Source organism: Chaetodon auriga, chromosome 7, assembly GCF_051107435.1.
Source record: "Chaetodon auriga isolate fChaAug3 chromosome 7, fChaAug3.hap1, whole genome shotgun sequence".
In the NCBI taxonomy this organism is placed as follows: Eukaryota; Metazoa; Chordata; class Actinopteri; order Chaetodontiformes; family Chaetodontidae; genus Chaetodon; species Chaetodon auriga.
Genome location: NC_135080.1, coordinates 27,488,208 through 27,503,554, shown reverse-complemented (window position 1 = coordinate 27,503,554; position 15,347 = coordinate 27,488,208). Strand labels below are relative to the sequence as shown.

The 15,347-nt window shown below is 41.1% G+C and overlaps 1 protein-coding gene across 11 annotated transcripts in view; it reads left to right on the top strand.

Moving 5' to 3' along the window:
* Positions 1-15,347, top strand: part of LOC143323080 (protocadherin Fat 3-like) — a 244,803-nt gene that overhangs the window by 184,795 nt on the left and 44,661 nt on the right. For all 11 annotated transcript variants that reach the window (XM_076734696.1, XM_076734694.1, XM_076734693.1 and 8 more), the window contains 4 exons: positions 4,457-4,671; positions 7,143-7,280; positions 13,499-13,642; positions 15,130-15,327. In XM_076734696.1, coding sequence (XP_076590811.1) covers positions 4,457-4,671; positions 7,143-7,280; positions 13,499-13,642; positions 15,130-15,327 — 695 coding nt within the window. The remainder of the gene's footprint in view (positions 1-4,456; positions 4,672-7,142; positions 7,281-13,498; positions 13,643-15,129; positions 15,328-15,347) is intronic.

Here is a 15,347-nt window from a genome sequence, read left to right as displayed (position 1 = left end):
AGTAAGCCGTGTAGAGTGTGTGTGGGTAAGTGTGGCGATTTTAGACAAGCAGGCTTCGAGTTTCTTCAGAACTGGGTCGATCTTTTTATCAAAGGAAACCTCCATGCCTTCAAGCACTTTAGCAGTTATTCTCTCCACTAAGCTGCTGGCATCGACTTGGCCTAGAAAAGGCCACGTGTCGTCTGCCATGTTATCTTGGCCGGTCGGAGGTGACTGATTCCCTGCTGATTTAGCGGATTTCGCAATAAGGTTGAGTCTTTTCTGAGTGCTAGGCATTCTCCTACTTCTAGACTACAATGTCCACTCACTGTGATCAGGCTATTCTGGCAAAAAATAAGCTAAAGGATGCCGAGCTGCAGGGGCACAGGCAGTGGGCTTCTACTCCGACATTTGCGTCACATGACCCCCCTTCACTGCATATTTAAAATGTTCAGAGAATGAACAAAAGAGCAGCAGAACAATTATCCTCCAGCAGCAAAATATCTTAATTCTCTATTAGTTTTTTATTTAGTGGATAAAAGACAGCTGCAGATCGGCAACATCAAGTGACCTTTGTTTTAAATTACTTTGAAACACAGAAAAAGCTCTGTAATCATTCTTTAACATTGCTGTATGCTTTTGCATGATGCAAAATATACTGTACTGGTAGTAGGGAGAGAAAAAAGAGAAATGGTTGCCTCTCCGTCCTGAAGTGGCTCAGAGTTCACTTCAAAATCAAAACCAAGCCATTAAAATGTCAAGGCGACATGTAAAAAGTAAAGCTTGTTTATTTTTGTTGATTGTGTTTGTTACTGTGCTGTCTGTACTCTGTCACCTACAATCCTGTTGCCTTTCTCTGATTGGTGTGTGGTTGCCTCATACTGTGACTGCTTAGTTCATTGCTTAGTGAGAGTCATGAAGGCTGGTAGAAATGTCTTAAACATGGGCTATATTCTGCATCATGAAATCTGCTGCAAAAGTCACAGAAATATCAAATGTTGCTTAGTCATGGCGAAATCTTGTACCATTAAAGGAAAAGAGACATTCACACCTGGAGCAGGTGTCTGTGGGGTGGTTTGGGTTTTCACTTCATCCAGAGATCCACAATATCAAATTCTTACTCACGTAAACCCCTCCCCGAAAGAAAAAGAGCTCCCCCAAAAGCCATGGCGTAGGAATCATAGGAATTTTTACCTAATGGCAGGTAGTCTGGTAATATGAATTCAAAAATTATTAGATCATGGTCCGATTAAAGAGGATTCTCTGAGGAGACTATTAGGGGTTAAATTTCAATGCCTTATGTCAGAACAAGGCTGAGAGTATGGTGAAAACAGTTAGTAGGTTCATGTACATTTTGACGGAAGCCAACTGAGATGAATAATGAGATAAACGCAGTACTAAGGCTGTCATTACCAACGTCGATGTGTACATTAAAATCACCCACAATCATTACTTTATCTGTTTAAAGGACTAAACCTGATAGAAACTCAAAGAACGCAGATATAAATTCAGAATAAGGACCAGGAGAGCGGTAAACTATGACAGATAAAACTGACTGCACTGTTTCCAGTTTTGATGTGAAAGACTAAGAACAAGGCTTTCAGATGAGTTAAAATTGAGTTTAGGTTTAAGGTTGACAAATAGGCTTGAGTCAAAAATGGCTGCAACTCTGCCTCCTTGGCCACTGCCTCGAGGAATGTGAATATTAATATGGCTCGGAGGACTTGTCATGACACAGCCAAGTTTTAGTCAGACAAAATTTTATATTATGGTCTGATATTAACTCATTTCCTAGTACAGCTTTCAAGGACAGAGATCTGAGGTTAAGGAGTCTATATTTAATTCTCCTATCTTGTACTATTGCAGTGGTTGTTTTAGTTTTGGTTTTATGTATAACTCCTCCTCTGTTTACTTTTGATTTAATTAGTTTACGTGGGTGGGGGGCGGACACAGTCTCTATGGAGTATTGGTTGGGTAACTGCTCTAATGGAAGCACAGAGAAGCATGCTCTGCCTCCTGGACTCAACTCTGGGTTTTCGCGGGTTTTGTTCACTAATAAAATCCGGAGTCAGATTTCTAGAGATGAGAGCTGCTCCATCCAAAGTGGGATGGATGCTGTCTCTCCTAATCAGACCTAAGTCTTCCCCAGAAAGTCTATTATCTATGAAGTCCACATCATTTGCTGGACACCACCTCGACAGCCAGCAATTGAATGATGACATGAGGCTAAACATGTCATTGCTGGTCAGAGAGACTTCTGACTGCTTGAGCAGCACTAATGTTAGTTTAAATAGTGGGTAATTAGCCGCTGTAACAAATGACAGAACAATTTAAACGATGAGCAAACAACAGGAAATGAGACAATATGCTCACCTTAGTGCATCAGCACGTCAGTGCTATGGTTTGCTGTAGTTGTAGCTGACACACCCTATTTTTCACGAGGCATATGATCCAAATACTGAAGGTCATGGTTTAAAATGATAATGTTTTAAGCTTTAAGAATTTTAACTGGAAAACCAAAGTTGATGTGATGCGATCAGTTTGAGTGAAGACATGTCACTCATTTGGAGTTGGTGGAAAGACTTAATCCACTCATGGTTGTACATTGGTGTTACCAAGTGGAGGTTCCTCTCTCACAAAAGATCTTTGACTCTGTACAGGCACTGGTTTGCAGTGCACAGAGGCACAACAGACAAGTTTCATTTTGGCCTGTCATCAAGTTACTCACAGAATAACTAGTGTAATCAGCAACAGGTAAACTGCCACTAGCAAAGTGTGAGAAATGGTGGAGTGGAGAGATAGGGGATTAGCGTGCTTAAATAGCAAATATGTGCATTTTGCCAACCTGTACTTCTGAACTCAAAGTCAGTTGCATTGCTGCAGCAGTCACACACAAATTTTAACTTGGATGTGCAGTGGAATGTTGGTGCTGCAGAGCCAGGCTCTCATAAAGGAGAGCAGTATTGCAACATTACAATAGGCTAATGTGTACAGAACAGAGTACAGTAAAGAAAGGACCGGAATTTAACACTGCCTGGCTTGGTCAGCCGGTCAGATCTGCTCTGGTCTTCTTCTCATGCCAACAGCTGTCTATGAAGCTTGACATTGGCCTCAGTTCACTTTGTCACTAATCCAAAATACTGCAGGGATGGAGTGATCATTCATTGCCCATCACAGTCTCCACAAAAATTACTCCATGCATTCAGCATGGCAGTCACCAGTCTCTCTACTCTTGCCTCTCTCTGACTTCTGCTATGCTAAAACACACTGACTACGTTTACATGCAGTCAATATTCGGGTTATGGTCAATATTCCGGTTTCTGAAACATTCGGAATAACCTGTTTACATGCGTGAGCAAACAGGGTTATTCCTGTATACATGGTAATTGTAATCAATTGGGATATCCCGATCAAAACAGCGACGCACGGACAACGTGTCGATGCACGGCGAATGTCATGACACAATGCGCGTCATTTCAGCTTCGTAACTTTTCGCTCACCTTCTTGTATATCTCGCTATACCGGTAGCGTCTACAAAAGACATGATATTCATGATATTCATGTCAAAAGACATGATATTCATGTCTTTCACCACACTTACGAGGTGACTTGTCTCCTCCTCGCTCCAAAAGTGTGGTGTCCTCCATTTCGCACTCAAAAGACCAAGATTCCTTGCGAATAGAACAACACAAATTAATGTTCCGTTCGATGGGGATATTCCGATAGGTGTATACATGACCAAATATTCGGGTTAGAAAAGGAGTAACCCAGGGGTCATATTCGGGTTTTTAAAAAAATTTCAGCAATCTGCCTCTGTGGCTGTTGAGAGTTGAGTTGAGTAGTTTGAGTTTGTAGCTCTGTCATCCCCCATCCATTGTTTCCTCCTGAAGATGAAAATCTTTATCAACACAAATATGTGGTTTTGTTTTTAAACATGGATAATGAATTTCCTTAAACAGCTAGCCACTGTAGTTATGAGCAAATTTTAGTCAAAGAAGAGTAAATAGTGCATTTGTTTTGGACTATTTTCAGCACTGGAACAATACACATTTAGTGCTCTAGTGAATTTTTGGAGCAGCAGGATGGTGTATGTGGGATGTGAGACAAAATAAACTACAGTGTGTGTCCATGGTAATAAGGGAGCATGTCACCCAGTGCAACAGGGTGGCTCACTGATGTGTTCTTAATACTTTTTGTGTAACTATGGAGCTCTGTTGCACAGAGGAAGAAGATCAAGGTCTGGATACTTGCATAACTTGTTAGTAGGTTTGTTGGTTTGGCTCTTACTTCATGATCTTTATTGACAGGAATAAAATAAAGGTGATTGCCAGACCTTTAACTCCCTCACCTAGCCACAAACATCCAATAGATGTATGCCATTTTATTTTTTCCCCCATATGATATTTTGATTTAATTCTGTGCTTTACGTTTATTCAAATGCATATTTCTGTTTCCCTTCCCTCTTCACCTTTCTCAGGTGCTATTTTAGTTGCCCAGTCTCTGGACTACGAGACCTGCAGGGACTATTTCCTGACAGTGGAGGCACGTGATGGCGGCACACCACCACTGAGTGCCATTACTACAGTGAACATAAACCTGACAGATGTCAACGACAACGCACCCATGTTTAGTTGTGACCTCTATGCTGCAGTGGTGCCAGAGGATTCCACTATTGGAGAGTCTGTTGTCCAGGTAGGTTCTGGTCAGAGCTGTCCCAACAAAACTTTCATCCAGAGTAAGGTAACTTTACAGCTACTAAAATTTGTTAATCCTGTGACCTTTTTTTTTTTTTAACACCATCATGATCCCCTTGAACAACACTTTCCAAATCATGTATCAGTGTTGGTGTCATGTCCTTGAAGATTGCCCCCCTCAGAGAGTACAATAATTAGTGTGAGGCTACCATCACCTTATCCTAGATGTTGGCAATTATTGAGTTTCTGATGTTGACTGATTTCCCAGGGTTCGATTGGCTTTGAGCTTGGTTTGAGCTTTTATTTGGTGAGCTTCACAGACAGAACATGTGTGGTGAGCATGCAATCAGCCATGAGCCAGTTTTCACCTTTGTTTGTGTATATCTATAAAATGCAATAATATGCTGTCATGTGTTACCATGTCATATCAAATGATAGCTTTTTGGAAAAGGCATTAAGGTGTTTTTATAATTATCCATTTTGGAAGAATGTCAAAAATGTTACGTTAAACTTCTCATTTTGCCTTTGTTTGCTAGAAGGAACACCAAATATACATGACGTTGATATTGGAACAATATCTTGACTGTCGCATTTGAATGGTAATTGCTCTTTGATAATACAAAGCAACAAATGCAAGTACCTTTTAATATTAATTTTGGTTATTTGTTTATTTGTTTCATTGTAGTAGACCCTAAAATAAAAGGACCATTGCTGTATTTTTACATGCTGTTGGCAATTTATGACTTCAGGTCATCACTGCTGACCATTTTCCAAAGCGTACTACAGCATTTTACCTTTTAGGTAACACTTTTTACGATGAGTGCATCTATAGCGCATTATGGGGGCAATCATAATGAATTATGACTACACGATGAATGCATAAACATACATTCTTTCTGATGCACTATATCAACAATCATAAAACACTTTAGATTTTACTTATAATGCATTATAACTTCAAATGTCTGTTGGATATTCTTGATTTCTTATGAACTAGAGGTTGACTGATGGGGCTTATAAATGTTAGGACTACATATACACAGCTCAATAGTCAAGTGTAGGACTCATAGTATGCTATAATAGTTCATACAGTATCATAAGTTACCATTCAGGGTTCCAACTCTTTCAGCAAGACCATTTTCCAGGACTTTTCCAGGAAATTGTTAATGGTGAGCTAGCTGGTATTATGGGCAGGGATTGCACCATACACTAAGATATTCCTCTCTGTGGAAATGTGGTTTAAAAGAGTACATGGGCATAACCTTAGAGCTATGCAAATACAATTTATCATTATCATCATTATTAATTCATAACCTGAATCCCTTTTCCCTTGTGAATTATATTAAGCATTGCTGCCTGAACACCAATAATACAAATAATAGCCTACATTTTTCCCTCTAGACAAATCTAGACTGAGCTTTACATGACTAAGTGTACGATTCAAAGTTAGAGTTTGCTAAGATTATTAATTGCCACATACTCTTACCAGTGTATCACATCATACTTTAGCCCCTTACTAGAAATATTAGAGGGAATGTTTAACGATACCAATCACACCCACTGTGAGTTATCAGTACAAAAGTTAAACATGTCAAATTTTGGTCCATTTTACCTTAACAATGCAATATTAAATTTGAAGAGACAATGCTGGGAATGATGACACAGACAATGATAACTTACAATACTCCATGGAGTATTATAGCAAACTGTAAACCTTACTACAGTTGATTGCTGTGGTGTGTATAAACTCGTACAGATAGTCATAATGCCCAACAGACGAGCCTCATTAGTCAACCTCTATTTTATAATTAATCAATAGCACATACCTGTTTCAATTTGTGTCACCCTGTGTCCTTGTATGGTATTGCAAACTAGAAATCAATTTGCTCTTACAACACAAAGATAATGTAGAATTGTCAAATGAATCAAGGTATCTCACTGTTAGCTGGGATGATAACCCATCTCAAACATGTTTCAACTTCCTGTGAATTGGTTTTCATAATGTTCCCACATTAATATAATATACAATAAGATACTAAGTGTATTTTTTACAAAATGGAAGTCATCAATATATGAATTAGGATTTCATAATTTCCAGTGGGAGACATGCTGTCTTCACTTAAAGTTTTTATAGAGAAGTGGACTGATACAGAGCTTCATCACATGGTACAATTGCAATCACCTGAAGCTCATTGTCCTGAGGTTATGGCCAAAAAATGTGTTTTTTTGTGGACCTTTGACCACAAAAATCAAAATTGTACCAAATTGGAAGAAATTACCTCAAGGTGTTCCTGAGATATCATGTTCAGGCCACAGCTGCCACCAGTGCAGAGGCTTAAAAATACTTCATCTAATATACATTTTTAAGATGTGTATAGTAAGGTGTAGGCCATGATAAATGGTCAGAATGTGCAAAATGTGCAAATTGAAACATTCACTTACCCTGCCCTACCCTATGTGTGTTTGCAGCTGATAGCTGAGGATGTTGACAGTCAGCTGAATGGAGCCATCCTCTACTCCATCATCAGTGGAGACAGAGGCAACCAGTTTTTTATTGACCCTCTCCGTGGAGTCATCAAGGTCAACAAGCAACTGGACCGTGAGACAGTGAGGACACACACACACACACACACACAAACACATACACACACACTCTTCTACTGCTTAGTCTGCAAATAACTATAGAAAAGTTTTACTGCCTCACAGTCACACTTGAATGCACCAGTATAGTGCAGCTTAGTATGAAGTACATGTAAATGATAGAGCAGACGCTATATAGCCTACTGTTAATGTTACATATAAAGATAGTAAATGGACTGCATTTTTCCTCTTCTACCAACCACTCAAAGCGTTTTACAGCACCTCACAGTCACTCATGCACTCACACAGCTATCGCGAGCAACTTGGGGTTCAGAATCTAGCCAAAGGACACCTTGACATGCTGACTGGAGGAACTGTATCGAACCACTGACCTTCTGATTAGTGAACAAGCTCTCTTGGTTGCTGATCTTTGATGTAAAATAAGAGCCTACTGGCAGGTGACGAACTCAGTGGATGAGATAGATCCCTGACCAGATGGCAGTTAATCACACTTGAACAGGAAATACACACACAAAGCAGCTTTGAATATGAGCTTTTTAATTTGCAGCAGGAAAAAATATCCAAGGTATGAACTCCTACATGTCTCCTGCTTCCCCTGTTTTCTCAGCCTTCTTCTTCTGCTTCTTCATCATCTTCTTTTCGTCCACAGTACTTGAAATCTTCAGAAATAGTTCATATTCCTATCATAAAGTATTCATGATTGCGGTCAATGCGCCATCAGAGTGTGCTCAGAAAGAGTGCATGGGCGTGTGGGGATCAAAGCTTTTGGCTGATGAAAGTGTGTTTGGGGCTATCACACAGAGAGTAGCAGTTTTCTCTCTGTCAGTGTGGTTGTGTGTGCATGTGTGCGTGCAATGCTGATGTTTCCATCCATGTGTCTATGTGTTAATATTTAGGTATAGGTGTGTGTGTGTGTGTGTGTGTGTGTGTGTGTGTGTGTGTGTTTACAGAATATAACTTTTTGTGTTTTTGTTTGGTTGCTTTTTTTTTTTTTTGGCTGCTTTACATTTCTCTTCAGCATGCTTCATTAGCTCTTTATTATAAAACAATATGGAGAAACAAGGAAATATGCTCTTGTGGGTTTTGGGAAGACTGAGCAGCATGCCAGGATAACATATATCTTCTTCAGACAACCACCTACAGAAGCATCACGTTTTTTTCTGTAATATGAAAACTTTGATCCAGAGAGTCTCATCTTAGAGCAAGATTTCAAAGACCCAAAACCATTCAAGAGGCCTTTATTTACCACTCAAAGCTGCTTGTCTGACTCTTATTGAAGTGATTGTTGAAAGGACCTGAAGAGTCATACTTGATTAGCATCAGTTACTGTTGCAGAATATTTGTATCCTATTATTTCTGTTAATATTGGAACAAGCTTAACCCAAATAAAATTAAGGCAAACTGTCTATATTCCTGCAATAAGTTTAGTTTCCTTCTGAGTTTTTCTGGTCATTTTGGGGCAGTGGGAATTGGCATATCGTCACATTTTAATGTGTAGCTAATGCTATAGCAATGTTGCCAATTATCCTCGACTGTTACTCCTGTTTGCAAGTTGTTGTGAGGATCCAACAACCATGTGTGCATCAAATTTGATTGTGTCGTGCTCTGCTGAAGTGGTGGAATAAGGTAAGAGTTTCTACTTTTGCCATTGTAAATAGCTGCTTGTGAATATTTCACATTTTAGGTGTTGATTCTTGACCCATATGAAGGCAGAAATGTACAAGGTACAAAATACAAGGTTAATTAGCATTTTACAGCACAGGATTGTACAATGAAATGCTACTTGTTGTCTGTTTGTACTACTTGAGCAGTTCCACAGCTTGAGGAAAGAAGCTGCACTGTCATCTAGTGGTATAGCAGCAGATACCTCTGTATCGCTTACCAGATGGCAGCAGGGTGAACAGGCTGTGGCTGGTGTGGCTATTGTCTTTTGATAACCTTTTGACTCTCCGCATGCATCTCACCTCTCCAATATCACTGATGCTTGGTAGATGGGTACCAGTGATGTTTTGGCCAGTTTTAATCATCAGCTGCAGAACCCTCCTGTCTTGGACTGTGCATTCTATTGCTCTTCTGTAACAGAGGCAGATAAATTCTACCTTCTTTCTTACATAAGAAGCATCTGTCCAGGCTGCCTGGGATGTTGTTGCTTGAGAACTAGTTTCCCAAAGCGCTTCATCAGAATGGGGGTCAGTGTTACAGGGCAGTAGTCATTTGGACTAGGCACTGTAGACTTTTTAGGGACAGGGACAATGGTGGCTGACACTCTCCTGTGTCAGTGATATGTTAAAGGGTCAGTAAAAACATCATTGCGCATGTTTTAGTACATGTCGAGATGTGTTATCAGACTCAGCAGCTCGGCTCACATGCAGTCTCAGCAAGGTTCTTTCTACATCTGCTGTGGATACCAACAGTGGCAGGTCCTCAGTAAATGGAGTTGGCTTTACAGTTGACTCACAGAGTGCATCACGGACTATATCACTTTCTGTGTGGACTCTCACTGTCCCAGCCAGGACTGTCCATGTGTATCCAAACAACAAGCCGTGGGTAACAAGGACATCAAAGTCATCCTCAATGGGAAGAAGAGGGCTTTCAGAGCTGGTAACAGGGAGGAGGTGAGAACAATACAAGGAAAACTGAAGGTGAAAATCAAGGAGGCTAAAGCCTGGTTTACGCTTCTGCGTCATGTCGACGCCGTACCTACGCCGTCGACGCAGACTCCTACGCGGACCCTACGCTGTAGCCTGACGCGCACCTCCAAAAAATCCTGACTACGCGTCACGTCGACGTGTCGTGACGTGAACGTCGAGGACTGTGATTGGTCCGCTCAGAACTTATTTTCGGTTCAGCCACAGCCCTATGGTCGCAGCACAACAACATTGCCATTTTCAAAGTTTCTGTGGTGAGCTACAAGAAAAAATGGACCAAGCCGAAGAAAGAATTATCGAGGAGGTACGCAAGTACGACCACCTCTACAACTCCTCTTCGCGGCAGTATAAAGACTGCCAAATGGCCAACAATTTGTGGAGGGAATTCTCGCGAAACACGGGGATCCGACAAGAGCCCCCCGAAACCATACAAAGACACAGCCACACCCCCCTAGCGGCTTGGCGGTGAATTGCGGAGCAACGCGTTCCCTCGACGCAGAACTATGAATGCTCAGTGACGGCGTCGGGTGTACGCCGTAGGTACGGCGTTGCTGCGACGCAGAAGCGTAAACCAGGCTTAAGGAGAAACAGGAGGAAGCTGGAGTGGAAACTCCAGCAGAACAACTCCTCCCCCTCCTCCTTCGTCCTACCTCGTTCCTGTGCCAAAGACTTCACGGCCCAGGGCCTCCAAGGACTACAGATCTGTGGCACTGACCTCCCACATCATGAAGATTCTGGAGAGACTTGTCCTGAAGCAGCTCCGGCCCATGGTCAAGCCACTCTTGGACCCCCTCCAGTTCGCCTATCAGCCCCGACTCGGAGTTGAGGATGCCATCATCAACCTGCTCAATCGTGTCTACGCCCACCTGGGCAAGCTGGTGAGCACTGTGAGGGTTATGTTTTTTGACTTCTCCAGTGCATTTAACACCATTCGTCTAGCTCTACTAGGTGACAAACTGACAGCAATGCCAATGGACACCCCCCTAGTGTCCTGGATTGTGGACTACCTGACTGGCAGACTACAGTATGTGCGCCTGCAACACTGTGTGTCAGACAGAGTGGTCAGCAACACTGGGGCCCCGCAGGGGACTGTCCTCTCTCCCTTCCTCTTCACCCTCTACACCACAGACTTCAACTATTGCACAGAGATCTGCCATCTTCAGAAGTTTTCTGATGACTCTGCGATAGTTGGATGTATCAGTAAGGGTGCTGAGAATGAGTACAGGGATGCTGTGGACAACTTTGTCACATGGTGTGAGCAGAACCACCTGCAACTAAACCTGACAAAGACAAAGGAACTGGCAGTGGACCTGAGGAGAACCAAGGTACCAGTGACCCCAGTTTCCATCCAGGGGGTCAGTGTGGACATTGTGGAGGATTACAAGTACCTGGGGGTACATCTTGACAATAAACGGAATTGGGCAAAGAACACTGACGCTCTCTACAGGAATGACCAGAGTCGTCTCTATTTTCTGAGGCGACTGAGGTCCTTCAACATCTGCCGGACTATGCTCAGGATTTTCTATGAGTCTGTGGTGGCTAGTGCTATTCTCTAGGCTGTTGCGTGCTGGGGCAGCAGGCTGAGGATGGCGGAAGCCAACAGACTCAACAAACTGATCCGCAAGGCCAGTGACGTTGTGGGAATGGAGTGTGACTCTCTGATGGTGATGTCAGAGAGGAGGATGCTGACTAAGCTACGGACTATCTTGGACTACGTCTCACCCCACTTCATGATGTGCCGGTCAGGCACAAGAGTATTTTCAGTGAGAGACTCATCCGCCAAAATGCAAGACTGAATGCCACAGGAAATCATTCCTGCCTGTTGCCATCAAACTGTACAACTCCTCCCTCTGAATGGCCCTTGGACTTTTTCACTTCCTGTCAGACCATTCATATTTATACTGCAGTTCACTGCTGACTTAATACAATAATCATGTGCAATAACCAAGAGTGTAATTACTCTGTGCAATAATTATTCTAATCTATTACAGTATATATGTATAATAACAAGCCTGTACATATCAGTGTACTATTGTCCAAAACAAAGCACATACCTTTACTGTATATACTCTTTTTATTACCTACACACACACACACACACACACACACACACACACACACACACGTATATTTTATTTATTTATTTTCTCTTCTAATTGCACTACATGTTAAATCTCTTCTATCTCTTCTATTCTTGTAAGGAGCACCTGTAACGAAAACAATTCTCTGATTCTGATCTGATTCAAATTAATCAATTACCTTTATTTACATTGTGCTATGCTGTTTTGAAGGCAAAGGTTGGTCACACCAAATATTGATTTGATTTTGATTTCTCTTCTCTTCATTCACTGCATTTTGTTAATTGATGAAAATAAACTATTAAAACTTGCATTTTTGAAAGCATTCTTAGTTTATAGCATTTTTTCGCAGCCTAAAACTTTTGGACAGTACTATATATTTTTCCACATCTTCATTTTATCTTAATGACAGAAGTTCTGATCAGACAGGCATGTGGTCAACATCTTAACATTAAAAACTCAACATCTCAAAAATTGTCCATCCACTTTGACTGTGTATAGCAATGAGCATCACTGATGTAAACACAGAGTCCTCCTCCCACTGCCTTTCCAGAGTGCAATAGCATGATGTGATGTTGTGATGGAGCCAGGTCTCTGTAAAGATTTGAGCACAACAGTCTCTGACTTACCAGAGTTGTATTCCATCCATTTTATTTTCCTGTGACTGGATGTTGGCCATAAGAAGGCTAGGTGGTGGAATAGCCTTTGGACATCTGCTTAAACTGTTGACTGATGACTTGTTTCCAGCTTGTCTGAGCATCTGGCTGCTCATGTTTGTTGACCCAATGAACTTTCTAGTGATGCCCCAGTGTTCCCAGATCTCAGCTATTGACAAGAGGAGTACAATGTTGGCCAGAACTATGAAAATAAGACCCAAGTTGTAATAGAGTGGAATTATCTAGTATAGGACAATGTGACAATTTGGAGGAAATTTAGTTTCAGACAGAATTTTAAAGCTGACTAGGTCTCTGGCTAGGGCATGTTCATGGTTTAAGATTCACATTCAAACATAACAATCAGCCCATTTTTTTCATAAGATAAATATAAAAGGAAGATGTCATGAACAGCTTCATACTCCTGAGTGGATAAAAGATTCCACCCTCAGGACAAACTTTACATTTTCACCACAAGGAAAGGCTTGAAGAATCGTATAAAAAAGTATCACTATGTTGTTGTCCATCACTTTTTAAACTGCAGGATGCAATGAACATGACACGGCCTTAACAGCTGTAGTTTAATTTCCCACCAAAAATCAGGAACTCAAAGTTATACAGTGATGGTTGCTATGTGTTCATCAAACTTCAGCCCAACACAGGCTGCTCTGCTTTCATTTAATCTGTATTTTCTGCCTCTACTCACCGCCATGATGGCAGGAATACATGCTTTCAGAAATGGTCTTGGTGTCATCACAGGCACTACGTCTGTGATTTAGCTAATACATTTTGTTTGTTTGGTTTTTTCATGGTTTTGGTATCTTCCATTATGTCTGTCAATCTAGGTTCCCAGTTATTCTTTGGCCATCAGAGCTCTGGATAGCGGAATCCCACCCATGTCATCCACGGTGATGGTCAACATAGACATCTCAGACATCAATGACAACCCTCCAACCTTCTCCCCTGCCAACCTCACTGCTGTCACACAGGTAGCATGCTATTCACTTAAGAATGTGATGTATTAACTGAAAATTCAGCCATCAGTGGTTCTTGTTAAGAACCACTGATGGGTTGGGTTGGTAAGTATAATTCCAACTGCAGCGGCATAGCACATAAATCTGGGGACCCTACGTTAGCAGCCTCAATAGGCCCCCTTCCCATTTTTTACAAATCCTGTACAAACAAGTGACTCAACAAATAGACACACGAACCTGTTGTTATTATGGAAATTGGAGATGAAGTGTAGGAGTTTTTATAGTTGAATTTTTGAAGCTGCAGAGCCAAACTACTTTTTGTGTGGCCGACTGCAGGAGTCGACTAAACCATGTACAGACCTCTGTCAAACTATTTATTCAGCCAACCAGTAACAGTTACTCATGACGCTAACAATGAAATAATCTGCTAATATAAATAGCCTGGCTTAATCTGCTGAATGTAGTTCAGTCGTGATTATTATTGCAGCCACAATGTTTTATTTTGGTGTTATTTCAGTGTGTTTTAATTCACATACACTACAAAAGGGGGGGAATGCTGACAATCCTTCTCTTATCCACAATTCAATTCAATTCAATTCAATTCAATTCAATTCAATTCAATGCAATGCAATTTGTATAGTGCCAAATCACAACAGAAGTTGTCTCAGGACACTTTCCATATAGAGCTGGTACAGACCAAACCCCTTTTATCTGCAGAGACCAAACTATTCCCTCATGAGCAGGCACTTAGCGACAGTGGCAAGGAAAAACTTTCTTACACACTTGTGAACTTCTGCAGTCTGCATGCCATATAATGGGCATGTGGCTGCGTGCACCAGACCTTGACCCCCATACCATAACGTTTTAGCATGAAAAAACAGGAAATCCAATTAAACACATTAAAAGATAGGATCCTAATTTTTAACTGTCCTAAAACAAAAGTCAGGTACATTAATTGCTTGCTACAGTCATTCCTCCTGTTCGTGCTGGCCTTTAAGAGAACTCTTTTAAAATAAGAGATTTGAAGCTAAGATGACGCTTCAACATTTGAGTTACACAAGTTGGTATCATCATGATACAATCACCTGTTACCAATTAACCTGTTTACCTCTTCCAAACAGGTGCTTTTGGTGCATTCCACAGCTTTCCCAGTCTTTTGTTGCTCCTGTCCCAACTATTTACAAAAATCAATGGTTTATGAAAATGAAATATATACTGTATATATGTCCTGATTTCAATTCATATATGTCAAAAAAGGATTAGCAAAATATCACATGCTGTTTTATATTATGTTTTACACAGCGTCCCCAATTTTTTGGAAATGTGATTTAATATGGCTTCATGCTAAAAATTCTGGCTTTGCAAATTTATTGTCAGAGTGCTAAAAATTAAATGACTACTCAGTTGTCTTTGAATTCACAATTTTGCTGAAACATAAAGTGACCCCACACAATGCATCCACAAACACGTAGGTCTTCCTAATGGTGTGCCTCCACCCCCAGGAAAACAAGCCAATTGGCACGAGCATCCTGCAGTTGTCCGTCACAGATCAGGACTCCTCCCATAATGGCCCGCCATTTGACTTCCGCATCCTATCAGGAAACGAAGGTGGAGAGTTTGTGCTGGAGAAAGATGGAACATTGGTGGCCAATCAAGTGTTCAGGAGGGACCTGGCAACTGAATATGTTATTCAGATACAGGTAGAGTCAAACTCTTCTCT